Source organism: Myxine glutinosa, chromosome 5 (assembly GCF_964187855.1).
Source record: "Myxine glutinosa chromosome 5, kmMyxGlut1.1, whole genome shotgun sequence".
NCBI classification, from domain to species: Eukaryota; Metazoa; Chordata; class Myxini; order Myxiniformes; family Myxinidae; genus Myxine; species Myxine glutinosa.
Window position 1 is genome coordinate 26,039,872 of NC_136265.1, and position 27,293 is coordinate 26,067,164.

Genomic DNA, 27,293 nt, shown 5'->3' on the forward strand with positions numbered 1-27,293 from the left:
TTTCTTGTGTTTGCTGTTTGGACAATTTGTTCTTCTCTCACACCAGTCCATATTAGAACATGAATCTTTCATTACTTGCAAAATCGAAGATTTTTCAAGTATATTTGTCGGTTCCGTTTGTGGTTCTGTCTGTTTGTCTGTTTGTCACCGGCCTACAGGTCACAATTTTCAACCGATCTTCACGAAACTTCACCAAATGGTAGAGTTCGTCAAAAGCAAGAAGCCTATTGTTTTTGGGGTCAATAGGTCAAAAGGTCAACATAGGCCAAAGGCCACCAACTTTGCTAAATTTCTAAAATCCTCCATTTTCCTCCGATTGACTTGAAATTTGAAGAGGACTTGCATATGTGGTCACTGAATTCAACCACCAAGTATCTTTGAGGTCAACATAGGCCAAAAGGTCAACATAGGCCAAATTTCGAAAATCCGCAATTTTCATCCGATTGACTTGAAATTTGAAGAGGACTTGCATATCTCGTCACTGAATTCAACCACCAAGTGTATTTGAGGTCAACATAGGCCAAAAGGTCAACATAGACCAAATATCTAAAATCTGCAATTTTCATCCGATTGACTTGAAATTTGAAGAGGACTTGCATATCTGGTCACTGAATTTAGCCACATATTATATTTTAGGTAAACATAGGCCAAAAGGTCAACATAGGCCGAATTTCGAATATCACCAATTTTCATGTGATTGACTTGAACTTCTAAGAGGATTTACATATACTAGGGCATGCCCGTACTATATCTATATCTAAAATTATATCCCCCCCTCTATTTACATGAAATGGTTTGGTCCATGAAATGTTTTGGTCCATTCGCAACGCCAAAGCGAACGGCGAACGCTTTACATGAAATGGTTTGGTCCATGAAATGTGTTGGTCCATTCGCAACGCCAAAGCGAACGGCGAACGGCTTGCGAGTACAGTGACAATCCCCCCCCCCCCCCCCCCCTCTATTTAGATGAAATGGTTTTTATTAGTTTTAAAACATAGTTTAACGCCAACATAGCGGCAACATAGTTTGCAAACGTGAAATAAATGAATACGCTCTCAAATGTGCCATCCAAGGCAGAGTGTGTTTGCCACGTTCGGCACACGCGATAGCTCGCTGCTCTCTGATTGGTTGAATCGTTTTTTGGACATAGCTCGGTAAGTAATTGTCCGATTAATATGAAACCTTGAAAAGGCACATCCTCGGGTCCCCAGCAATATACCTGGCAAGTTTAAAGTATATCGGACCCGTGGTTGTCGAGAAACAGCGGTCACAGACAAACGTACAAACAAACAAACACACAGAGATTACTGGAATTATAGATAGATGGTCACTGAATTCAACCACCATCTATTCTTGAGGTCAACACAGGCCAAATTTTTTTAGTCCTCAATTTTCATCCGATTGACTTGAAAATTGAACAGCATTTGCACATCGAGTCAATAAATAGGGAAACCAACTATTTTTGAGGTCAAAAGGTCAAAGGTCAACTCAAGGTCAACCTTCCAAAATCATCATTTTTCATCTGAAAAATCATCACTTTTCTTCCTATTGACCCGAGCTTTGATCAAGATTGTCAGTTCTAATCTTGATGAAATGGGCAATTTGCTGTATCAATGTAATTTTTTTCTTGGGGGGGGGGGGGGGGGCGGAGTTTTCAAGTATCATGCTTCGCATGATGTCTTATTGTTTGTTTGTTTGTTTATTTCTTTACTTATTTAGCTAGCTCACCCTCAAAAGACCACTTTAGGTGGGGACGACACAAGGAGAGTTTCAGAGAAATATTTCTTAACATTCCTCTTGAATTACAGAAGGTTATGGGATTCGGGATAATTATAGGATGATTCTAAATTTTGCTGCATCGTCTTTAGAACGGACTTACCAGCTAATCCGGGTGCTGTGTAAAATAGAGCTGGGTCAAGATTTCCTTTATAACAGTAGATTTAAAAAAATTCTTCAAAAATGTCAATGGGTGCGGATATTCTCCCATAATTTTCCTGTTAAAAATTCCCATACCTTTTTTGCATGTTTAACATGACAGTTGGGTGATCTTGGAAAATAAAAAATCATCTGTGATTTACTCACTGTATTTAATATTAAATTTTGTGGTTAAAAGACAAATTTGTTTTATTTGCTATTCCTTAGTTCAAAATTTGTTCTATTTGCTATTTGTTAAAATACAAATAAAGTATTTTTCTTTAAAAAATATATTTTAAGGAAGAAAAGAATGACTTTCAATGTTTATATCGGCACTATTTTGTTTTTTTTTAGCTTTTAAAATGCTCTCTTGGATGTCTTTTTACAACATAACAAAAACAACTACGACAAAGAATCATCGGTTCATCTGTTTTTTACTCTAGTGTTAATTTTAGCTTCCAAATGGCATTTAAAACACTTTGAAAGAATACGTTTATTGTAAGTGTGACAATATTTAGTTACCATTTTTCTTAATATTTCAAGGAGGGAAAGTTACACACTTATTTCATGAGTTTATCTTTATAAATTATTTTGGGCTAGGTTTAAGATGTCTTATGACTGAAGGCCCCATTTCCTTTTTACATTTGTAAAAAATGACTTAAAGACTGTATGGTTATGTAGTTATGAAGGTGATATGAGTACATCATCACAGGAGAGGTGGGGGTGTCGAAGTAAAGTGTCCCAGAACTGTAATTTTCACCCTACTCGTGTGTCTAGTTTGACATGTAGTTTGTGTTCAAAAAGGGTACATGGCCCACCTTCTCGGGGTGATTCTTGCTTCTCATATTTCTAGTTTGGTGTGTAGTTTGTGTGCAAAAAGGGTACATGACCCACCTTCTAGGGGTGATTCTTGCTTCTCGTGTTTCTAGTTTGGCGTGTAGTTTGTGTGCAAAAAGGGTACATGACCCAGGTTATAGGGGTGATTCTTGCTTCTCATATTTCTAGTTTGGCGTGTAGTTTGTGTGCAAAAAGGGTACATGGCCCACCTTCTCGGGGTGATTCTTGCTTCTCATATTTCTAGTTTGGTGTGTAGTTTGTGTGCAAAAAGGGTACATGACCCAGGTTATAGGGGTGATTCTTGCTTCTCGTGTTTCTAGTTTGGCGTGTAGTTTGTGTGCAAAAAGGGTACATGACCCAGGTTATAGGGGTGATTCTTGCTTCTCATATTTCTAGTTTGGCGTGTAGTTTGTGTGCAAAAAGGGTACATGACCCACCTTCTAGGAGTGATTCTTGCTTCTCATGTTTCTAGTTTGGCACGTAGTTTGTGTGCAAAAAGGGTACATGACCCAGGTTATAGGGGTGATTCTTGCTACTCGTGTGTCTAGTTTGGTATGTGGTTTGTGTGCAAAAAGGGAACATGACCCAGCTTCAAGGGGTGATTCTTGCTTCTCGTGTTTCTAGTTTGCATGTAGTTTTGTGTGCAAAAAGGGAACATGACCCAGCCTTGAGGGGTGATTCTTGCTACCTTTGCACAGATCATGGAGCAAAATGCATAGTTAATGCAACACCACAAATCTTTTGCTGCAAAACTTTTTCCTGCAGTTGGTAAATTGTAAAATATAGAATTTTTAAAAAATCTTTGATTCAAGTTCATGATGCAGCTCATTGCTCAACTCATGCTCACTGTCTTGACAGACCACAATAACTTGTCACTGTTTGAATGTCACTGTTTTTGGCATGATTGAAAACTACACGTAACATGTGTGAAGATATACTGGATTTTACCTTGGCTGTGGAATTTTGGGGCTAACCCCCGCTCTAGCAGGGAAAATGGCCTTATAGTAGGATCGTTATGCTGACTAACCCCAAAAAAATTGCAAGAAAACGTTTTATGGTGTTTTCCTGTAGTATTTGGTCCAGAGAACAACATATCAAAAGTAGGCCGAAATTGGCTCATCAGAAAGGGTCCAAATTTGACGTCAAACAAGATGGCCGCCATCGGACCAAAATGTCCAATATATACGCATATCTTTTGAAACAAGCAGTTCTAAATCGCTTTAAAAAGTAAAAATTAACCATAAAGCGTATTACCTTGGATGTCTTGCAGTTGACAGGAGTGTCCCAATGACGCCATGACGTCATTCGTTGCGTCATGACGTCATGTCATGACGTAATTACGTGTAATCCGATGAAAAATTCATGTGTACCACAGCGTTTTCCCCATAGATGGTCTCTAGGATATCTTTGAGTCTACTTCCCTCAATCAATGTCCCAATAGTATGGAAGCTGCTGAGTAACAAGACAACATCTTTTACTGGGCTACTGTCTTCAACCTCGTTCACAATTTCAGAAGCTTTCCAAAAGATTGGTTGGTTGAAAGTGACTACAGGCGAAATGTTGTACTTTGACGCAAGATTGCATATGAATTCAAGAGTCGACAGGATACATGTCTTGTCTCCAGGGTACATATCAATCATTGGCAGGAACAGCACAGATGATTGTCCTGGGTGTCCACGCTTACTGTTCAGTGTGTTCATCATTCCTTGCCAATTTGGGAGCTGTACATGAAATCTGAAGGACAGCTCCCAAAGCAGATCAATTCTGTGGTCGTCTTCATTCAGCGAAGGTAGGGGTTGGAATTTGATGCTGCAGCGGACGTTCTTTGAAAAACGGTAATCTTTGATTGGAATTTTGGTATCATTCCTGATGTTAAGTTCACACAGTTTTTGCCGAAGAATTGTGTAGTTGACTTGAGTGCCAGGGGTTGCAGCTGCAATCATTCCCATTCCATGGAATGTACCCTTCCCATCGAGAGTCACAATGTTATGGTCAACATTATGTGCGGCGAATAAAAGCATCATATCACTTCTGGTTGTTTGACCACCTAAAATATCTGGAGCAACTGAAGACGCAGCATTTTCTTCAAATCTTTGAATTTCTGAATAGGAGGCACAATAACCCATGGCAGAAAGACTGTCTATCAGGAATCTAGATTGCAAGTCCTAGCTGTAACGGGGCTATAACTCTCCTTGGGCGAACTGCCTGAATAATTGACTGTCCTATACGTGGTTTTTTCCCTATGAGTGTCCTTTCCGACCAGAAGTTGCTGAAGCATGTAATGCAAGCTACGGGGAACATACTCAAGAGCTGACTCAAGTTTCAGATCTGTGGCTTTGGGATACTCACTCCTAATAGGTGTAATGATGGTCTTGATATCGCTTTTGATGAGCTTCGCTGCAGTTTCTATTATTGCTTTCTTCTGGGCTTCCTCGTCATCCTTGTTTGGCACCTTAAAGTAGTCCCGTATAATTTTGCTTGTCTTTTCTCGAAAAGTCACGATATCATGTAGCCCCTCACCCTCAGCCACAAATATAGAATCTCCATGGTGTGTTAGTAATTTGGACTTAACATACTGATTGCCATATGCACTAGAATCACTATCACGTAAATATCCTTTCATCTTATTGGAAAGGTCTGTAATAGTCAGTTGTTCTTCATCATTGTCCTCAAAATAGGTACACACCCAGGGGCGGATCTAGGAATTTAAAGATGGGGGCGGGGGGGGGGGCATGAAACTATCGCGCTGGGGGGGGGAAAGGAGGGGTGTGGGGTCCTCCCCCAGGAAATTAAAAAAAATTGATCGTCAGAAATGGCATTTTGTGCGTTCTTGGAAGTTTCTGCAGTTCCTTGTGTTCTTCCCTGGTCCAACAGTTCAGCAGATTCGCACCACCTGCACCCTCATCCTGGATCGAAGGGGGGGGGGGCGGGGATGCACCCCCTGAACCCCCCCCCCCTGGATCCGCCCCTGACACCCTTAAAAAAGCTTGGTCCTGATCATTGTTGGTTGGCCGCCCAACCTTCCTCTTCTTATTGCTGCCTGATCCTAATAATAATAATAATAATAATAATTCATTTATTTTGTATAGCGCTTTTCCAGAAGCCCAAAGGCGCTTTGACAGAGTGGAAAACATAATGCATAACAATACATGAAAACAACAATTGCAAAAAGACGAATCAATAGGGAAATATTTAAAGCAAAAGGAGGGAGAAGGAGAAGAGATAGTCAGGGGTTAGATGCTGTGGGTTGAATGTTGAATGCAGTGTTGAACAGGTGGGTCTTTAGTGATGATTTGAATGTGGTGAGTGAGGAGGAGTCTCTGATGGTGTGAGGTAGTGAGTTCCAGAGGGTGGGAGCAGCGATGGAGAAGGCCCTGTCCCCCCAGGATCTGAATTTGGTCCGGATGGAGGGGGTCAGGAGGTTGGTACCAGCAGAGCGGAGGTTGCGGGTGGGAGTGTGTCTGGAGAGGAGGTCAGCCAGGTAGGATGGGGCCAGGTTATGGAGGGCTTTGTATGTCAAGAGGAGGATTTTGTACTGGATTCTCTGGGGGATGGGGAGCCAGTGAAGCTTGTAAAGGACGGGGGTGATGTGGTCACGGGTCCGGGAATGGGTGAGTAGACGGGCAGCGGAGTTCTGAATGTATTGGAGTTTATTGGTGATTTTTGAGGGTGAACCATAGAGGAGGCTATTGCAGTAGTCCAGACGGGAGGTGATGAAGACGTGGATGAGGGTTTCTGCAGCCGTGGAGGAGAGGGATGAGCGGAGACGGGCAATGTTTTTCAGGTGAAAGAAGGCTGACTTTGTGATCTGTTTAGTGTATTTGTCGAAGGAAAGGGTTTGGTCAAAGATGACGCCAAGATTCCGGATGTGAGGGGAGGTGGATACTGGGATACCGTCGATGTTGAGAGCAAAGTTATGGGTGGATTTTGTGAGCGTTTTTGGGCCAATGATGATTATTTCAGATTTATCACAGTTAAGTTTGAGGAAGTTGATTTGAAGCCAGGATTTTATTTCAGTGATGCAGTTTGTCAGGATAGAGTGGGTGTCGGTGGAGACGGACTTGGTGGAGATGAAAAGCTGGATGTCATCGGCGAAGCAGTGGAATTGGAGACCATGACGGCGGATTAAGTGACCGAGGGGGGACAGGTAAAGGATGAAGAGGAGGGGGCCAAGAACTGAACCTTGGGGGACACCTTGGGGGACACCTTGGGGGAGGGGAGCAGTGGGGGATTTGCAGTTATTGATGGAGATGAACTGGCGTCTGTCAGAGAGGTATGATTTAATCCAAGAGAGGGCAGTGCCGGTAACGTTAAAGGTGGATTCAAGTCGGGTGAGGAGGATGGTGTGATCGATGGTGTCAAAGGCAGCGCTGAGGTCGAGGAGGACGAGAATGTTGAGGTTGCCAGCGTCAGAGGAGAGGAGAAGGTCGTTGGTGATTTTGAGGAGAGCAGTTTCAGTACTGTGGTTGGAGCGGAATCCGGATTGGAATGTTTCATACAGGTTATTGGCAGAGAGATGATGTTTGAGTTGAGTGGCTACAGCGCCTTCCAAAACTTTTGACAGAAAGGGTAGGTTGGAGATGGGTCTGAAGTTGTTTAGGGTGTCAGGGTTTAGACCAGGTTTTTTTAGAATGGGGGTAACAGCAGCAATTTTGAGGGAAGGTGGGATGATGCCTGTAGACAGGGAGGAGTTTAGTGTTGCAATGATAAGTGGAGAGAGAGCAGGGAGGGAGGCCTTGACAAAGCTGGAGGGGATGGGGTCAAGAGTGCAGGTGGCAGTTTTCATTCCTATGAGGAGTTCAGAGAGGTCAGTAGGGGAGATTGGGGAGAACCGAGACAGGGGATGGCAGGACAAGGGGGGGCAGGTGGTTGGAGGGGGAGCGGGTGCGGCGGTCGTCAAGCTGTTGTAGATGTTGTCAATTTTGCGTTGGAAGAAAGAGAGGAGGAAGGAGATGCAGTTGTCTACTGTGAATGACTGGGTGGTGGTGTTCAGGGGGCGGAGGAGTTTGTTTATTGTCGAGAAGAGTGCTTTTGGGTTTCCGGAGCCAGAGTGGATAATTTGAGAGTAATAGGCTGAGCGGGCGCGGGTATATCACGCTAATCTATGCTGCGTGGGAATATCACGTCATGTGCGAAAATGTACGTCACAAGAATGATGGTACACACAGTCTGCTGCATGAAGGTCTCCACCAAAGTATTCAACACGCCCCCGGACTGTAAATGCCCAATCATCATTTCGTGATTTACAATTCAAAAGTATCTTGTCCACACAGGTGCCTGTTGTAACAAAGCTATAATCATCGTAATCAGCACTGGTCTTGTTAATCACAACTTTGCTCCCACAGAATAAGCAGTCCGTTTTGCTATCAAAAGGGCCTGTAGACACACGTGCACTTCTTTTTACAGCTGGAGCGGAATCTAATTTACAACAACAACAACACAACAACATGCATTTTAAGGCCATTTTCCCTGCTAGAGCAGGGGTTAGCCTTGCGGTCCCCATGACAATCTTCTCCATTTTGCCCTATTTTCTGCATCTCTCCTTGTTAACCCCCTTGCCTGCATTTCTTCTTCCACCATCTTTAGCCAAGTCTTTCTCGGTCTTCCCCGTCCTCTACTTCCTTCTACATTCATTTCCATCACTCTTCTCAACCAGTCACTTTCATCCTTCCTCAACACATGACCAAACCATCTCAACCTGTTCCTCTTCACAGCATCAATCACAGGCTCTATTCCCATCATTTTTCGCAATTCATCATTTGTCTTCCTCTCTCTCAACGATACTCCGCACATCCACGGAACCATTCGCATTTCCACCCTTTCCAGCCTTCGTTGCTGCTCTACGTTCATTACCCATGTCTCGCTCCCATAAATCATAACACTTCTCACACACACATGCAGCATACACCTTTCCCTTCAGCTTCAACGACACTCCCCTCCTCATCAGCATGCCACTCAGTTCCTGAAACTTCTTCCATACACATCTCACTCTTGCAACCGTTGCCGAGTCTGATCCACCTTCTCCATTCAGCATGTCTCCGAGGTAGCAAAATGGTTTCACACCTTCCAGCTTCACGCCATCTCCAAGATCCAACTCAACATTTCCTCCATCTGCAGCTCCCTCTGTGCACACCTTACATTTGAATGTAGTTGCCACACTGGTTAATGACCCTCTCAGACCACTACATTTCTGATGAATCCACTCAGCGCACATTGTACATTGAATGGAGTTCACTCCGACACCCTTCCTGCACACAGCTCATGGCCACTTCCCAGTTCTTTCCACCTCACCACATGCTTTAGCACTTGCCATCACCTTCGTCTTTCCTATATTCACCTTCAGACCTTTTGTCTCCATACATTCCTTCCACTTGTTCATCTTTTCCTTCAGTCCATCCATACTTTCTGCAATCAAGACCAGATCATCTGCATACAACAACTCCCACGGTAAACCCTCCTTTACGTTCTGAGCCAGCACCTCCATCACAGCTACAAATAGTAGTGGACTTCGTACCGACCCCTGATGCACTCCCACCTTCACCTCAAACTCACCACTGTTCCCGTCCTTCGTCCTTTCAGCTGTGCGCGCTCTTTTGTACATTGCCATCACTACTCTGATCAACCATTCCTGCACTCCTAACTTCCTCAATTCCCATGTCAATACTTCGCGGGAACCCTATCGAATGCTTTCAAAGCGGAATCTAATTTAGCTTTCTTATATCTCTCAGTCTTTTTTGTTTGTGCAATTCAAGCGACAGGTCTTGTGTACCTTCGTTCTATCAGCTACGTTGATGATGTCACCTCTCTCGGCGCTTGCATTGTTGATTCTGGTAGGTCCTTTTTTAGTAATTATAACGCTGTCCTCACTTCCTGCTGCTATCTCCCCATTGCACAAGACACATGTTTCTTGATTTACATTCATTTTCAGAACCTGAAACAGAGAATAAGCTTTGTTTTGACTGGGATTCTCTATGTGTGTACTGTACAATCAATAACAACACATGTATATAAAGTCATTTTAACTGTAGTTGTTACTGGGTATTAGTCATCCTTCACCTGGCAATGGCCTCTTATACACACAGTTATACATGTATACACATGTCTCAAGAAAGCACATGGCATGCATGGCCACCAGTGTTAACTAAGTTAAACTGTAGGATGGTCTGATAGAAAAAAAGTTGCCTTTAAAAAGTTTGTTTATCTTACCTGTGTAATCTTTATTAGTTTAGACACATTTTGTCATTTTCTGTATTGAAATAAAACACTTTGATTAGGTAAAATTTGGAAAAATCTGAATCTGATTGGAATCTTTTGTCTTAATACTCTGAAGAAGAGATGTTTGTAGATGGCAGCACTACACTTGTGGGTTGGTTGCCTAACCAGGAAAAACTATGTTAATGCACTCTCCTACCTTTTGTTCTTTGGCATGACTGGGGTTCCCTTTATAAAATGCAATGGCTAAAATGTCAGTAATACCATCTAAAATCTTCTTCATCTAAAATTTGCCACAAAAACTTGAAATTATGGAAAGCTACATCATTATGACGTCATGACGCAATGAATGACGTCACTGGGACACTTGTCAACTGCAAGACGTCCAAGGTAATAAGTTTTATGGTTAATCTTTACTTTTAAAGTGGTTTAGAACTGCTTGTTTCAAAAGATATGCGCATATATTGAACATTTTGGTCCGATGGCGGCCATCTTGTTTGACGTCAAATTTGGACCCTTTCTGATGAGCCAATTTCGGCCTACTTTTGATATGTTGTTCTCTGGACCAAATACTACAGGAAAACACCATAAAACGTTTTCTTGCAATTTTTTGGGGGTTAGCCCAATTATTTCATATTTTGACCCTCCTATTAAAATGCCTGTTGTATCGTTGTGTGTGGAATTCTGGAAAATAGGAATAGAAACGAAAATTTTATGTCAGTGTGAAACAGTTGATGTTTGTTTTTTTTTTGTTTTTTTTAAACATGACTAGAGCAATCGTAGCTGATGTAGCAGCCAATCCATTTGTGCCAACAGCAGTACAGTATAAATGAAAATTCTGGACCATTGACCTTTTGACCTCCTGAAGATATAATTATGTAAACTTCATAGCAGCTTAATCCAATAGTTATAAAAACAATGTCGTTAAGTAAATAAAGACTACCTAGCCTATATGGTCATAAGATATTATCGCGCAAACCCTTCGGTTAACACCAGGGCTCGCGGATGGACCAGAACGGAATTACTGGAGGCGACGATCAATACGGATTCGGCTATAAAACGTGGGAGGAAGAAGGGAAGTGGAAGCTGTGGCAAAAGCGCTTATCTGTGGAAGGCGAACGAACTCAAACGGCACAAGATTTGCAGGGAATGGAAAATAATACAAGGGTTTATTTAATCAAAGGTCGGGACAGGGAAACGCGATGATAAATAAAAGTCCTAGGTTGGGATCCCACACACCTCACTTCAGAAACGAGACAGGGGCAAATTAATTAATAAAAGAACACGTTCGTCGTGGATGTGTGAACTGGTGCGTCCTTATCTGTCTGTCGTCCAAACACGGCTCCGTTCGGCCCCGCTCCAAGCTCCAATCGATCACACACTCCGACAGGCCCCGATGCGACTCGCTCCGCTGCACACCACGAGGTTCCTCGCTCCAAAGCACCGAGCACCGAGCACCGCTCAGATGGTGAACCGACGACCACCAGGACCTCTCAAGACCAAGAAGGGAAGCACAGAGAGCAAGAGAGACAGAGGGACGTGCTGCGCAAGAGTTGGACGTGCAAGAGTTAGAGCTGGATGTGCAAGAGATAGAGCTGGACGTACAAGAGTGAAAATGTCGTTCGGCCCGCCCTGATATAACCTTGTGGCGGTGACGTCATCCTTGGCGTGCCACCCAATCAGTGCCCTCCACCGAATCACACGTTCCCTGTGGCATGGTCATAGCTCGTGTCACTCTATATTGCTAGGCCTGCCGGAGGTGTAGCTGGCTGCGGCCCATGCGGCGGTGCCCCGAACTGGCCTCTTGCCCGTTTTCTTCCGAAGTCATTGTCAGGGAAGGGAATTTAATTAATGTGTGCACTACAGGGCCTGTCTAAGTGTTTATATGGGTATGCATTGCCATAAGGGACAAAGGTTTGATTACCAGGTGCGACACACAAGGGCTGTTATATTTAATCCCTACACTATCTAACACCCGAACATCCTGGTATGTTCACAAGCAGACATCTTAACCCGACAAACTTACACACACATCTTACACACACAGAACTTATTACAGGTAGATTCCCTATCGCGACAGATGAAGCATGTTACCTATTCAGATCTACCTGACTCTAGATATTCCTTTACCCTACCGACATAACAATATCTTAAGCATATCCCCAAAAATGTATTCAAAGACAAAAAAAATTTGAAATGCTTTTGCAACATTTCTGTAACAAACATCCTCTTCTTTTTTTTCTGTGAACAATCCTCAGATCGATCGATACCGAACTTCAGGACGTTCACCAAGAAGTCTTTGCAGCAACACAAGAAGAGCCACTCGGTGAAGTCGAGGGATTGTAAACAGAAATGTCATCGCAAACAGGTACACACGAAGATTCCCACTTGTGAAAAGATACACAAGTGTACCGTGTGCAAATAATCATTCAGTTTGATATCAATGTACCAGGTGCACGTGAGGATCCACACTTGAGAGAAGCCGTATATGTGTCGTGTGTGAAAAAAATCGTTCAGTCAGAAATCAAACTCCCAGGTACACATGAGGATCCATACTGGCGAGAAGCCATTAAAGTGCAACGTGTGCAATAAATTATGTTTCGTAAAAACTCTACCTGTCAGTATCACATGAGTACCCATAATTGAAAAGAGAAGAAAAGAGACTCCGCATGACAATGAACTGCCATGAGTTTTATTTTATGATTTTTACCCTCGCCAGAGGAGACGGTATTGCATTTGAGTCCGTTTGTTACTTGCCGGAAAAGATTCCGGCAAGTATGTTGGTTGGTTGGTTTGTCTGTCTGTCTGTTTGTGCGCAGTACTACGTCTACATCGTTGCACATAGCATCGCCATAATTTACACACATATTTGCCTTGCCCTGGAATAGACTGTGCCCAATTTTTAACTCTCTAGGCCCAAGGTCAAGCTCAAGGTCACCCAAAACGTGAAAATCGTGACCGCAGCGTAAAGCTGGGGCGAGGCGAAGTGATACAGCAGAAAGATTCGACAGTTTAAATGAAGCCGCGATGAGGCGGATTTTCATTGGGACCTTCATCCTGATTTCGTTACCTCTGCCACCAAAGGTGGATGGATGTTATGTTTTCACCCCTGTCTGTTTGTCCGTTTGTTACTTGCCGGAATAGATTCCGGCAAGTATGTTGGTTGGTTGGTTGGTTGGTTACTTGCCGGAATAAATTCCGGCAAGTATGTCGGTTGATTGGTTTGTTTCTTGCCGGAATAGATTCGCCGGAATAGATTTTTGGTGGTGAGGGGGCTTGAAGCCAGATTTTAATCTTACAGCCGCCATGTTGGTGCTCGCCGTCACTGCGATGCGAAGCGAAAGACGCCTCAGAGCTGGCACATTCACAATCGCTATGTCGTATGTACTCCCTATACGTGTTTCCCTCATTGTAAAAACTACCAAGTCAACAGTTAAAAGGATTTTGAGCCGATAGGTGTTACGGCCTTGGCAAGACCGATGGAGACAGCGATCTGTTAGCTTATACACCGCCCAAATAGCTATGTGGAATTCTCTCACGTAGAGATTAAACCCACGTCGTTTGAACTTTGGCAGAGGTCATTATTTACTTTTAATGATGTTTATATATACGAATCAAAAAAAAGATAATTGGTTTTGGGTCGTCCTTTCCGCATATCTCGTGGGATTGTGAATTGGAGAGACGACCATTATGGTGGGGAGTGGGTTGGCATTCTCTCAAGCAGGGATTCAACCCATGTCCTTATGTATTATTATTTTGATCCAAAATGGCCGATTAAAAAAAAGTACATTCCGGCAAGTCCTCGGTCTCTGACCGATTTTTCATCCGTCTGTCTGTCTGTCTGTTTGTGCGCAGCACTACATCTACATCGTTGCACATAGCATCGCCATACTTTACATACATATGTGTCTTGCCCTGGAATAGACTGTGCCCAATTTTAAACTCTCTAGGCCCAAGGCCTCCATTATGATGTCATAATTCGATAATTCGACAAGTACAAAACTTCATCCAATCAAGATGCAATTTCTTGAGCGCCATGTCGGCATAAACTGGTGTAGAAAAAACATAATGATGACGTCATCGGTCACGTGGTTTGGCTGCCATCTTGGAAAAACCGAAAAACTTTGCATCTCTATATCTCCGAAAGTGCTGAATAGAAACAATTGAGACATGGCTCATTGTAAAGAACTCTCCATGGGGAATAAAATATGTTAATGATGATGTCATATGTGCCTCCATTATGACGTCATAATTCGACAAGTACAAAGCTTCATCCGATCAAGATGAAATTTCTTGAGCATAATCTAGGAATAAATTAGTTTAGAAAACAAATAATGATGACGTCATCGGTCACGTGGTTCGGCCACCATATTATTAATTCCGGCAAGTCCTTGGTCTCTGACCGATTTTTCTTCTGTTTGTCTGTTTGTTTGTCCGCACAGAATAAATATGATTTTCTTTGCAACCGTTGGTCCGATTGACAGGAAATTTTCACCACAGGTGCAACTCCACCTGTAGAATTTTAAAATGATTATTATGACGTCACAGGTCACGTGGTACGGCCACTATCTTTGAAAAACCGAAAAACATTGCACCTCTATATCTCCGAAAGCGCTGAATAGAAAAAAATTGAGACATGGCTCATTGTAAAGAACTCTCCATGGGGAATAAAATATGTTAATGATGATGTCCTAGGTGCCTCCATTATGACGTCATAATTCGACAAGAACAAAACTTCATCCTATCAAGATGAAATTTATTGAGCATAATCTAGGAATAAGTTAGTTGAGGAAAAAAAAATGATGACGTCATTGGTCATGTGGTTCGGCCACCATATTTGTTTTAACACAAAAGCCTTAACATGGAATAGCCCGGGTGGGGGCTAAATTAGCCCCCCCTCGAAATTTTTCGCGATAATTTTTTAACGCAAAAAGATCTCGCGCTGAAATTTCATGACTTTTTTCTTTCACATCTCGCGCACATTTTAAGACCCTATTTGCGAAAATCGGGGGTACGGTTGCGGAGATATAGCACATATTCGTGACCAACGTCACAAAAAAAATGGCGGTTTCCAATGATTTTGTGTGTACAATGTATGGGTTTTACAAGAAGTGTTGTCAGAAGAATGTTTTTTTCTGTTTTTCCTCAGATAACATCCCTTTTGGCTATCATCAACTATTCTAGATAACAAAACAATGAAAAACAAAAGATTTAAAAACAAAGAAATACATAAGAAATTAAAAACAAAGAAATACATAAGAATTGGGAAACAAAGAGAGAAACAAGAAAATTATCAATCTAAAAAAAAAATGTCAGTGGACAAATAATTTCACATTTTTCATATTGTTGATAGTGGATTATAATGAATTATTCTAGATATACAAAAATTAAATACATAGTGATAGAATAAAACAAAGAAGTGCACAAGAAAATTAGTAACATAATAATATAGCAAAAACGACTATTTTCGAATTGCATGTACATTGTGATCCATAGGACTGCATTTTCACACCTTGTGTCTCTGCTTACTCAAGTCTTTTATAAACAGGTTTATTTACTGATACTAATCCCTGCCTAATCTGTTCCTAATCCCTTCCTAACCTGTTCTGAGAAAGACAAAAGAGTAAATTGACACTGTTGATATTAAGCATCACTTCTTGTTCCTACTAATCTGCTTCTACTCTCCTTTCAGCATCCCCATTCAATATTTATACACTGTATCTAGTGAACAAGTGAACTTGTATGTTGTCTATTTAGTCCATACAATGATTCAACTGTTCTAGTCATTACTTGTTCAGCTAGTGCTGAAGAGACATCACATCTTTCTCAATTTTGGATTCGTTAGAATTTATCATTTGGATGATTATCACCAATCATGGCTTCAACATCAAGTGGTGTTCCCAGGAAAAGAACAACAAAGGTGAGTTACAGATTTTCACTTACAGTATTTCTTTGAGCCACTTGTATAATATTGATTCTTCATTCAGATATTTTTTGATGTGTTATTTGATGACAATAATGCATTTCTTATGGCATGTAAATTGAGTAATTGATATTTTATATTCTATTTCATTTCATTTATTTATTTTTATATCCAAAGTAAAAAAAAGGAAAATAAGAAAGTCAGCATAATTTATAATGTAAATATACTATTCATAAAAATCATAACATTTGAAAATAGTGAAACATTGTCAACATATAAAACCAAACATTATTCTAATTAGTATTGTTTATATCCTTTGTCATTTCAGCGTAAACATGTTGAGCCTGAACCTCCACCTCCGCCTCAGCCAGAACCTGTGCCTGAACCTGAGCATGAACTTGACCTGGAGATGCAACTATTTCAGCAATTTCGACAGTTCGAAAGTGACGACGATGACTACGACGAGCTGGTTGGTCGCCTTTCTCCAGAGGAGTCAGATGATGAATACTTAGAACATGCAGATGAACCCCCTGCCGAAGATCCTGAAGCGGAGGAGGTGAATCCCTTTCAACCAAAGAGAGCTCTCAGAGCAGTGAACAGCGTCGACACCTCGTTAGATCCTGAGAACTATGATCCATGGACTTTACCTCATCCTCCAGAAGAATACACAGTTGTAGTCGAGAAACCGAAACGAAATGACCCAGGGAAAAGCATACATTGGGAAACAGCCCAGCCACAAGCAAGAGCACGACAGAATATTGCCAATGTCTTGGCAGGAATTCCTGGTGTCAATCGGAATGCAAGACATGCAGATACTCCTGTGAAAGCCTGGGGGTGCTTCTTCTCTGACGACATGCTTGCTGTTGTTTTGACCAACACAAACAAAAAGATCAACAAGTACCTTTCCAATTTGACCCCAGAAGTACGCAACTCGGACAAGAATTCGTACCTTCGTGAAGCATCGGCAACGGAAATAAGAGCACTGCTGGGCATGCTCTACTACAGAGGAATGCTCGGTCAGAATCTGCTAGACGTCAAATGGCTCTTTGGCGATCGAGTTGGTCATCCGGTTTTCGGCGCTACAATGAGCAAGAACCGATTCAAGTTTCTGCTTACCAAATTGTCATTCGATGATAAGGACACAAGACCAGAGCGATGGAGAAACGATCGTTTCGCAGCGTTTCGCGAGCTCCACGACTTGCTGAACAGGAATTGTGCAGAGGCCCTGATACCCAGTGATTTCATCACGATTGATGAAACCTTGTATCCAATGCGATCCGGAATTTCATTCAGGCAATACAACAGGAGCAAGCCGGCAAAGTATGGCCTACTGTTTCGCTCGCTGAACGATGCAAGACATCCTTGCACGTTCTTCAGTCTACCATATGCAGAGAAGCCAACCGGTGACCACCCTACCCACCACTATGTGACAGGAACTGAAGAGGTAGTCAAGTACCTCATAAATCAAATGGAGGAGCACCAACAGTTGCGAGGCCGCAATCTCACCATTGATCGGCTGTACACGTCACTCCCACTCACAGAATGGTTATTCGAAAAAGGAATAACAGTCACAGGCACAATACAAACAAACAGAAAGGGGTTACCCCAAGAAATGAAGACGACTGATGGACGAGAGGAGCATTCCTACAAAGTTGCTTGGTTCAGGGAAAACAAGAACGTGAGCCTCCACTCATACGTGGTAAACACCAAGTCATCAGGGACAAAGAATGTACTGTTGGTCACATCCATGAAACCCATCCTCGGAGTCACAAAAGACGATGGGAAACAGAAGCCGGCTGCATACAAACTCTACGACTACACAAAGGGGGGGACGGACGTCATTGATCAACGGGCAATGAGTTTCACCTGCAAGCCGAAATCCAACCGGTGGACAATTGTGGCCTTGGCATACCTCCTCGATACCTGCCGAGTCAACGCACTGACGATCTATGCTCTCAACAAAGGAGAGAAACCACGAGAGCTCGATTCGTTCGACTTTGGACTGACGTTAGCCGAGCAACTGACTACCCCTTTCATACAGGCGCGTCCTCTTCGGGGATTATCGACACCCATTGCCCAAAAGATGAAGAGAGCACTAGGAACAGAGGCAGCCGGCGTGCAACATCGAGAGCCAGGGGGAGATCTGTTGGACCATCATGGCGATTCTCGTCGTCGTTGCAGGGCCTGCTTAGATCGGTCACATGGAGAAGGACATAAACTGAGGAAAAAGGCCATGCCAAAGAATCCAAGCCAGTGCCAGGTTTGTGGAGAGGCATGTTGCAAAGAACATACTGTTCACTTCTGTCTGGCATGCTATGCAAAACAAAACTAACTGAAAGAAAAAGGAAGAAAATTGGACTTCATGCTGAAAAAGGGACTTTCAGGATTATCAATTGTCAGGTGTCTCTTACATTTTGTAAACAATAACAATCTCGATTTGATTATGATATTGATCTAATTTGCACATCTCTTCATACATAAATTACAGTACGCCAAGTTCAAATGATTACATGTATGCCAGTCAAGATTGCATACATGTATACTTATTAGTTATTACCAGATAAAGAAATGTTTGCCATCTTTTCCATCTACAATTTTAGGGTACAGTACAGTCCATGATTTGCATAAATTAGATCGAGTTAGACTTTGAAGATACAAGGGTACAGTTGTTTGTTCCTGTCATTCAATATTGTTTTCAGTCATTTAGTAGTCAGATCATATCAATGCAAAAGTTGAATTTTCCTGATAATTTTACTAATTAGTATTCATTACACTGTCTGTTTGATATATGATGTGCCCCAAGAACAGTTATGCATATGATTTGCATAAATTGAATATGCGATTACATGTAGTAGACTGTGAACATCCAAATGTAAACTTTTTGTAACTGTCATTCAATACTGTTTTCAATCATGTAACAGTCAGATCTCGTTATCAATGCAAAAGTGGAATTTTGTATACTTTGTGCTAATTAATATTCATGACACTGTCTGTATGATATATTATGTGACCTGAGAACAGTTATGCATATGATTTGCATAAATGTTATGTTATCATCAGTAGACTTTCAACACCCAAATATAACTGCCATTCTTTATTGCTTTTGAGCATGCTGATTCATAAGTCACATCTAATAAATTACTGTGAAACATTCAACTTTCTTGTTGCTAATGAATATTCATTTGTCTCTAATTTGCATAATCATTTCCCACATTTCAATCATAAATTGTCAAAACATACACTAAACATCACCTTTCTTCAATTTACAACTAGAAAAAAGATTTCTGCCCTGACGTGGTAATCAAAATGTGAAAATTCAGAATTTCAAGAAAAATTAGCATATTTGCATAATTAATTACAATTATAAATATGAAATTTCAATACATGTCATTAATTTGACTAAGCTATCTTTTAGATTATATGACAAGCTACAAACATGCCAAATTTGATTGCATTTTCTCCATAAATGGGGGGAAACCTGAAAAAAATGAGAATTCCTTGAAAAAATTTGCATATTTGCATCATTAATTAGACAAATTAAGAATAACAATAGATATCATAAATTTGACTATGCAATCTTGTAAAATACATGATGGGACACAGACACGCCAAGTTTGGTCACATTCGGTCGATAAATGGCCGAGATCTGAGGGGGGGGGGGCAAATTAGCTCCCCCCCCCCAGGCTATGCAGTTTCAAAATAGCCCGGGCTATTGAGGGTTGGGTCATCAGCATATGTTGGGTCTTTGGGCCTTTGAAGTCTTTGTGGTCTTTTCGGTATTTTAGGTCCTCGGGGTCTTTTGAGGCTTTGGGGTCTTTTGGATCTTTGAGATCCTCTGGATCTTTAAGGGTTTATGAGGTATTTTGGGTATTTGGGGTCTTTTGCATCATTGGGGGTCTTCCAGTTATTTTTTGTCATCTGCGTCTTTTTTGAGTCTTTAAGGGTCTTTGGGGTTTTCGGGGTTTTCAGGGTCTTTTGGGTCTTTATGGTTTTTCAGGGTCTTGGTGGTCTGAAGGGTCTTGGGGGTAACTAAAGGGTCTTCAAAGGCCTAAGGGATCTCAGCAGTATAAAGGGTCGAAAGGTATATTCCAACAATACGTAATTAATATACATACAGAATTAATAAACAGGAAGCAACCGGCGTTCAAACAGTGCAATATTAATAGTGCAATACATCGTTGACGTTGTGACATTGAATAGTGTTGTTCTAGTTATATATATTGTTACGGTTTTTAGAACCTTCACTAGTAAATTTTAGTAAATGTTTCCCTTATAAATGATCCCCTGTAAATATCCCCATCAATTGGCTTTGTTAAAGATCGCACCCTAGTTAGTCCATGTACAACACGTAGCGAACCATAGGACCTCTCCGTAGTTATTTCATTATTATGTGTTTCAGTTAAGGATCTGTTCCCAATAGTTGAATCTGTGTTGCATTAATCAAATAAGATAGGCCCCTTTCAAAGTAACAGTCGGGCGGCGTTCGCTGCTCCTTGCCTTGATTCGGTTGTTGGCCCCAAACCACCATTAGCCATGCGGTCAAGCCGAGGAAGAAGGGGGCAGAGCCACCAGAACAAGGTGTGGCACGTCGACGCATCGGCAGAGGTGGAGTCAGCGAGCCCTTTGCCGGCCAACCAGCGCCGCGGTGAGCCAACCAGTAGGCGTGTCATCAGAGCCGGCGGCTTGATTCCATCACAAACGATAAAAGCGGCTGAAAGGGACTGCTTGAACAGTCGGGTGAGAAGGTACAGTTGAGAGTCAAGTGAGAAGGTTCAGAGAGTCGACTTGGGTGGGAGACGGCACTTGGTGAGGTCTGGCTGTGAGAGACGAAGCTGCGCGGAGCTCTCTGACGAGCTGCTTCGAAAAGCCCCTACCGCGTGAACGAATAGGTGCAGCTGCCGCCGGGTTTTCGCCTCGAGCCCGGAGCGTGGACTGGAGCCAAGCTCGACGCTGCGCACTGGCCCGGACCTTCCTACCCTGTCACCTGCATGGACCCTTCTCCTTCTTCCAGTCATTCCTGCCTGCCATTTCCTGTCGTGTGAGTCTGTTTGTTGTCCTGGGGTATATTATAAGACTGTTTAAGGCTGCCCTGTGTATCTTCTTCTTCTTTGTTCTGTATATTACTTTCGTTTCTTCTTTGGTTTTGGTTTTGTAAATAATTAATAAATGTCTGGTATTTCTTACCTTTGGTTTGTTCTTTCCCCCGATCGCTTTCGTCCTGTCTCCAATTGAGTACCTGTGGCACGATTTGGCCAACCGCAATAGTCGGGTTTAGTCCTTTGTTAACGGCTCGAGCTGCGGGTTGCTAAACCGCTCGGCAATTACCAGCTTGTCCGTGGTTCGAGCGGTACTTGTCTCCCTGCTTTGCGGAGGGATTGGTAGAGGTATTCGGGAGAACACCTTGACCAATAACCCTGACCAATTTCACCCCGCAAAGGAGCGTAATAAGTACCAGGACTAGAGACGGCCAGCTTAACAGGCCAAGGGGATTAACCCCCCCTTGCTAAGGGGAGTGCCGTCTCTGAGATCCATAACAATTGGTAGTCAGGAGTTGGGATCTGGAACCTGGGACTAAATTAGGTTAGACAAAATTTTGGACACCAATTGTGCTATTGGTCATAACAATTGGTGTCGAGGAGTTGTGATTTGGACCCGAACCAAATTTTTAAGAACATCTAAAAATTTGGTCAAAATTTGGAGCGGCCGAAATTTTTATTAACACCACCAAATTTAAATCGTGCCATGAATGATCAAGGCGATCGGATGCCGGTAGGGGAGGTAGAAGAGGGGTTAGAGGCAATCCAGGACCCCAGGGAGGAGGAGAGCAACGAGGGTGCGGTAGCGGGGGTTGCAGGCGCACAAGATGGCGGCGCCTCGCACGAGGTTGCAGCAGCACAAAATGGCGGTGCCTCACACGTGGCGGCGAGTGCCGAGCCCACGGGGCTAGGGGACTTCCAATTATTTATGATGCAAATGAGAGACTATATGATCAAGGCGGAGCATAAAATGGATGAAATAGGTGAGCGATTGGAAAGTAAAATAGACACCCAAAAGGAAGAGACGAGGGTTCAGGGTGAGCAATTGGACAATCAAATTAAGGGATTAAACAGCAAATTGGGAGGAGTAGGAAACAAGTTAGGAAGCAAATTGGAGGGATTTGGAAGCAGATTAGGGGGCAAATTGGGGGGGCATAATTGGCCAAGCCAAATAAATTAATGAGGGGTTAGCGAGGGGGCAAGCCAGGTATGAGATAAAGCAAGTGGAGAGGGAGAGAGACTGCAGAGTGGGTGAAGAGGTCGCGGGGGTACGCGACGAGGTAGCGCGGTGTGAGAAGCGCGGGTTGAGCGAGGCGGAGCAGAGCACGGTTAAAATGACGGGTATAGAGATCGCGACCCGGGGTATGGGGAAGCCGGCGACCGCTGAGGTAGAAGAGAAAATTTTAATAAAGCCAGCGGTCGTCGAAGAGAAAGAAATTAACAAATTAATTATAGTGGAAATTGGAATTGAAAAGACGACGGAGGTAGTCCAGGAATTGAGGGGAGAGATGGATAATGTGCAAAGTCCGTGCTCACATCATGATGTCGTGCTGCATAATCCTTATAAAGATTTGCAGGTGCGTGTGGAGCGAAGAAGAAGAACCCCGAAGGTGAGACGGGCTGTGTATGGTGCTAAGAGGTTTTGCGGGAAGGTGTTTAGCGCAAAAATAATTTTCGCGCGGTTGGGATCGAGGCGTAACCCGGGCGCTCGTAAAAGGTCCGTGGTGCGCGTTATGGATGGCAATGGGGCGCGTGTGAGGAAAAGGTGTGTGAAGGTGAACGGCGCGCGTGTACGAATGGCGTGGGTGCGCGAGTGTGTTATCAAGAGTGAGGGAGAGTGCACGACAGAGTATGGAAGTGAAACCGAGTGCGAGCGAGAATGCACGTCGGAGTGTATGTGTGATGAGAGTGACACGGAGAGTGAGATGGATGAGGAGCGGGTGCGAGGATGCACGCTTGGAACGGTTGAGAGTGTGCGAGAACGCACACCTGAGTTGGGTGTGGCGCGTGTGCGGGAGGGCACATCGGAGCGCGTGAGTGGGTGGATGCAAGAGTGCACCCCCATGAGTGGTACGGAGTACGTACCGAGGGAGAGTGCACAAGACGGTGCGCGAGGAGGTGTGTTAAGGAAGTGTGCGAACGACGAGTGTGCACGAGAGGAGTGGTGTGTAACAGGGAGTGCGGTGGTGGAATGGACGGAGTGTGTGGAATGCATGAGAGGCACTGAGACACCGGGTTTTGTGAGTATGAAAGGGGTCGCGTGTGGATGTGAGCATGTACGGGGAGCATCGACGTTAAACGGGATAGTGGTTAGACCGACATTTAGCCGACGCGAGCTCTCGGTCCGTGCCAGGCTGTGTGTATTGCGGGAGCCGGCGGGGATCGGTGCCGCGTCGCTCCTGTTCGGAGCATCGTGCATGATCCGCGCCGGGCCCCGCCCTGCACGGTCGCGTCCACGCTTTGCCGGGCAAGGCGACCGGCCCGGTTCGAGGGAAGGTAGGAGGGATCGGAATGGCACCTCCTTGTGGTTGCGGCGTTCCGGCCGGGCAAGGTTGGCCCACCGCGCATGGGAGCGAAAGGCCCCGCGCCGAGATGGTGCTATAAACCTTGGCCCAACCAAACTTCCTCCCCTGAACCCAATGCCGGACGGACCCAACCTGCAGGCGACCAAACCACCCGTATGCATTGCTCGGCTTTGCGAAGCCGAGCTTTGAACACGCATGGACGTACCGAAAGGCTCAAGTTTAATGGACTGTGATGATGATAGTGTTTTGATTCGAAATTGGGAATAGTGAATAGGATTGGCAAATTGGATTGGTAAAAATGATTGGCAGTAATGATTGGCAAATTTGATTGGCAAAAATTGGATGGGCAAAATTGATAATGGGAGATGCCCGATGTAGAGGGATGGTAAATCCACCATCCCTCACATCCACCGGGCACATGAGCAGTAGTTTATGGGGTTTTGGCTGTGCAAACTAGCCCGGGAGGGTTTGGATAATTGTTAGGATTTAGGAAATGACCATAGGTAACTGTAGAGTTAAGTAGCGACATGTACCTGTAGAGGGGACGTAGCAGATTAGTGGATTATAATGACGAGGGAGCACAATAGTATAAGGGGCGACTGGGAAGCGTGAGTTTCAGAAGGGGGTAGTCAGCTTAGACGATGCAGTGTGTGTGAAGGAGGTGATTGAGCAGCGTATTGTGAAAAGTGCGAGTGTGAGTTGTATTGAATGAATGAGCCTGGGAGGAAAGACGGGTGCACGTGCCACCAGGTGTGCAGGTGAAGCACGGGTGAATGGAGTGTGGAATAAATGGTATGGAGTGTGGAAGGGAGTATGGAATGGATGGTGTGGAGTGAGTAGTGTGGAATATGTGGAGTGGAGTGGTTGGTGCGAAAGGAGTGGATGGCAAAGATGGACCCCTTTCACGAATACCCGGGGAGGGTAGGTTAAGAGTAGGTAGAGGGTATAGGTAAATTGTGGTGGATATTGGCATCTGTGGTGCGTGTGGTAGAATGGTGTTTGGATGGGTGCATTAGTGGAGTGAAATGGCTGGGCGTGTGGCCTGTTAGTGTGTGTATGGTTAAATGGGCACTCCGTCACTGTTAGTCTGTCGGCCAGGTAGGCTCTGGGAGCCAGTAGAGTTGTTCAGTGGGGCCCGAGGATCCGGAGGACGGATCCGGAGGACGGACCCGGGTAGCTCGACGCCAGAGAGGGCGGTAGTGGGGTGAGAGCGCCAGAGGGCCTTCCCCAGGTAGATAGGTTAGGGAGAGGAGCTAGGCAAGCTCGGGAGGCAACTGCAGTGGCGGAGGTGTGCAGGTGAGTAGACCTGCTGGTGAGCCACACGACCCAGCCCTGAAATTGTGCAAGGGCACAGGGAGTTGAATCGGGGGAGTGAGACCCCAAATTGGTGAGCGCCACAGATGGTCAGTGGGAATTGGTTTTTAGAACCGAATAGAGTAAAGTGGCCAATGGTTTGGCAGGGAAAGACCCCGGGTAGAGTAAAAGTGTTAAAGTCATTTAGAGGTATAGTTAGGATTGAAATCTCTTCACACCATCTACATCCACTCACCAAGGTGACAAGACTCCACACCACCAGTTTGTGCAAATGTTTGGAATGGTGAGACGCATCATGACGTGGGGGTGACATTGTGCTTGTTATTCCATCTCTTCCTCCTTATGAGGGATGGATGATGAATTGGCAAATTTGGTTAGAGGGATTGGTAACCAATTTGGAGTAGGGGAGATATGGGGAAGACAGGACAATAGAGACGGAATTTGTAAATGTGTAGAGTTTTGTAAATACGGGGTAAGGGCAAGGGTAGGGTAGGTGACAGGGGGGGTGACGTACGATAGGGACGAGCTTTCTCCGCTCGCTCCCTTGCGCACCTCACCTCTGCATTACCTTGTTTGGATGTGTACCCTTGTGACCTTGCCCCGATGCTTGCTTTGTGCTTCCTTCCCCATTCACGGCTTGTTCTTTTGGGTCCGGGAGGGGTGGGGGGGGGGGTGCGCAGGTAGCCACACTTGTGTGCCCAAGCCGCCGCTGCATAGCCTGCCTGGACCGGTACACCACCTTATGGACCGCACGACTTGCGGCCTAGCACCACCATATGGACCACACGTTTCTGTGGCCAAGCACCACACACTGATGGACCCCACGTGTTGGGGCTTGACCCCTCTGCTGGGACCGGCCATGATGGCCAGAGAGAGTCCTTGCTTGCGGACCACGGTGAGGTGGCGCCTTTTGCCACACAGGTGGACCACCCATAGTTGGCCCCTGTTGTCCCAAAATAAAAATGGACGCATTGTGTGCCTTTTTATTATTTGCAAATAGGCAGCAAGCCACAAGAAAGAACAACAGGAAGAAACATCGGACCAGCAGAGCAGAGACACCAGGAGCTAACAACAAGGTCAACAGTTTGTGTTCTTTATTGAAATGTGTGAAATGAGCACTGGATGGTGCTTTGGTGCTGATTGGTGCTTTTGTGCTTTGTGATGCTCTTGTGCTCGGGGGTGCACTGCAATATCAATTGTGCATCCCCGGGCACTTGAGTATGGTGTATCGGTGCAGTGCAGTGCATGCTCTTCCTCTTTTTAAAAAACATCTTTTTTGTCTCCCAAAATGACAGATCCTGGGTTCACATTGTAAATACCAATTAGTGTCTTGTAAATAATGCTCCCCACCGGCTTTATGTATAGTTTGAGAACCATTCTGCAATTCGGTTATTCTGTGGGCGTGAGTCTGTTAGGTAGGATGCCACGTAGCAGGCGGGACATACGTAGTTTTTTTTAAACGGTCGCACTCAAGGGTAAGGTTAATAGTAGAGGGCTACTACACCTGTGTCACATGAAGTAAAGTTATTTCGGGCCGGGACGGCCCGAGAGGAAAAGACGGGTGCTGTGTTACGGTTTTTAGAACCTTCACTGGTAAATTTTAGTAAATGTTTCCCTTATAAATGTTCCCCTGTAAATATCCCCATCAATTGGCTTGTTAAAGATCGCACCCTAGTTAGTCCATGTACAACACGTAGCGAACCATAGGACCTCTCCGTAGTTATTTCATTATTATGTGTTTCAGTTAAGGATCTGTTCCCAATAGTTGAATATGCGTTGCATTAATCAAATAAGATAGGCCCCGTTCAAAGTAACAGTCGGGCGGCGTTTGCTGCTCCTTGCCTTGATTCGGTTGTTGGCCCCAAACCGCCATTAGCCATGCGGTCAAGCCGAGGAAGAAGGGGGAACAAGGTGCCACCAGAACAAGGTGTGGCACGTCGACGCATCGGCAGAGGTGGAGTCAGCGAGCTCTTTGCCGGCCAACCAGCGCCGCGGTGAGCCAACCGGGTAGGCGTGTCATCAGAGCCGGCGGCTTGATTCCAACACGAACGATAAAAGCGGCTGAAAGGGACTGCTTGAACAGTCGGGTGAGAAGGTACGGTTGAGAGTCGAGTGAGAAGTTTCAGAGAGTCGAGTGAGAAGGTTCAGAGAGTCGACTTGGGTTGGAGACGGCACTTGGTGAGGTCTGGCTGTGAGAGACGAAGCTGCGCGGAGCTCTCTGACGAGCTGCTTCGAAAAGCCCCTACCGCATGAACGAATACGTGCAGCTGCCGCCGGGTTTTTGCCTCGAGCCCAGAGCGTGGACTGGAGCCAAGCTCGACGCTGCGCGCCGGCCCGGACCTTTCTACCCTGTCACCTGCCTGGACCCTTCTCCTTCTTCCAGTCATTCCTGCCTGCCATTCCCTGTTGTGTGTCTGTTTGTTGTCCTGGGGTATAATATAAGACTGTTTAAGGCTGCCCTGTGTATCTTCTTCTTCTTTGTTCTGTATATTACTTTCGTTTCTTCTTAGGTTTTGGTTTTGTAAATAATTA

The 27,293-nt window shown here is 44.4% G+C and overlaps 1 protein-coding gene across 1 annotated transcript in view; it reads left to right on the forward strand.

Annotated features, from left to right (window-relative positions):
* Window positions 1-27,293, forward strand: part of LOC137427814 (uncharacterized) — a 49,941-nt gene that overhangs the window by 13,202 nt on the left and 9,446 nt on the right. The window contains exon 6 of the mRNA XM_068117559.2: window positions 12,222-12,331. Within this exon, the coding sequence (XP_067973660.2) occupies window positions 12,222-12,331 (110 nt within the window). The remainder of the gene's footprint in view (window positions 1-12,221; window positions 12,332-27,293) is intronic.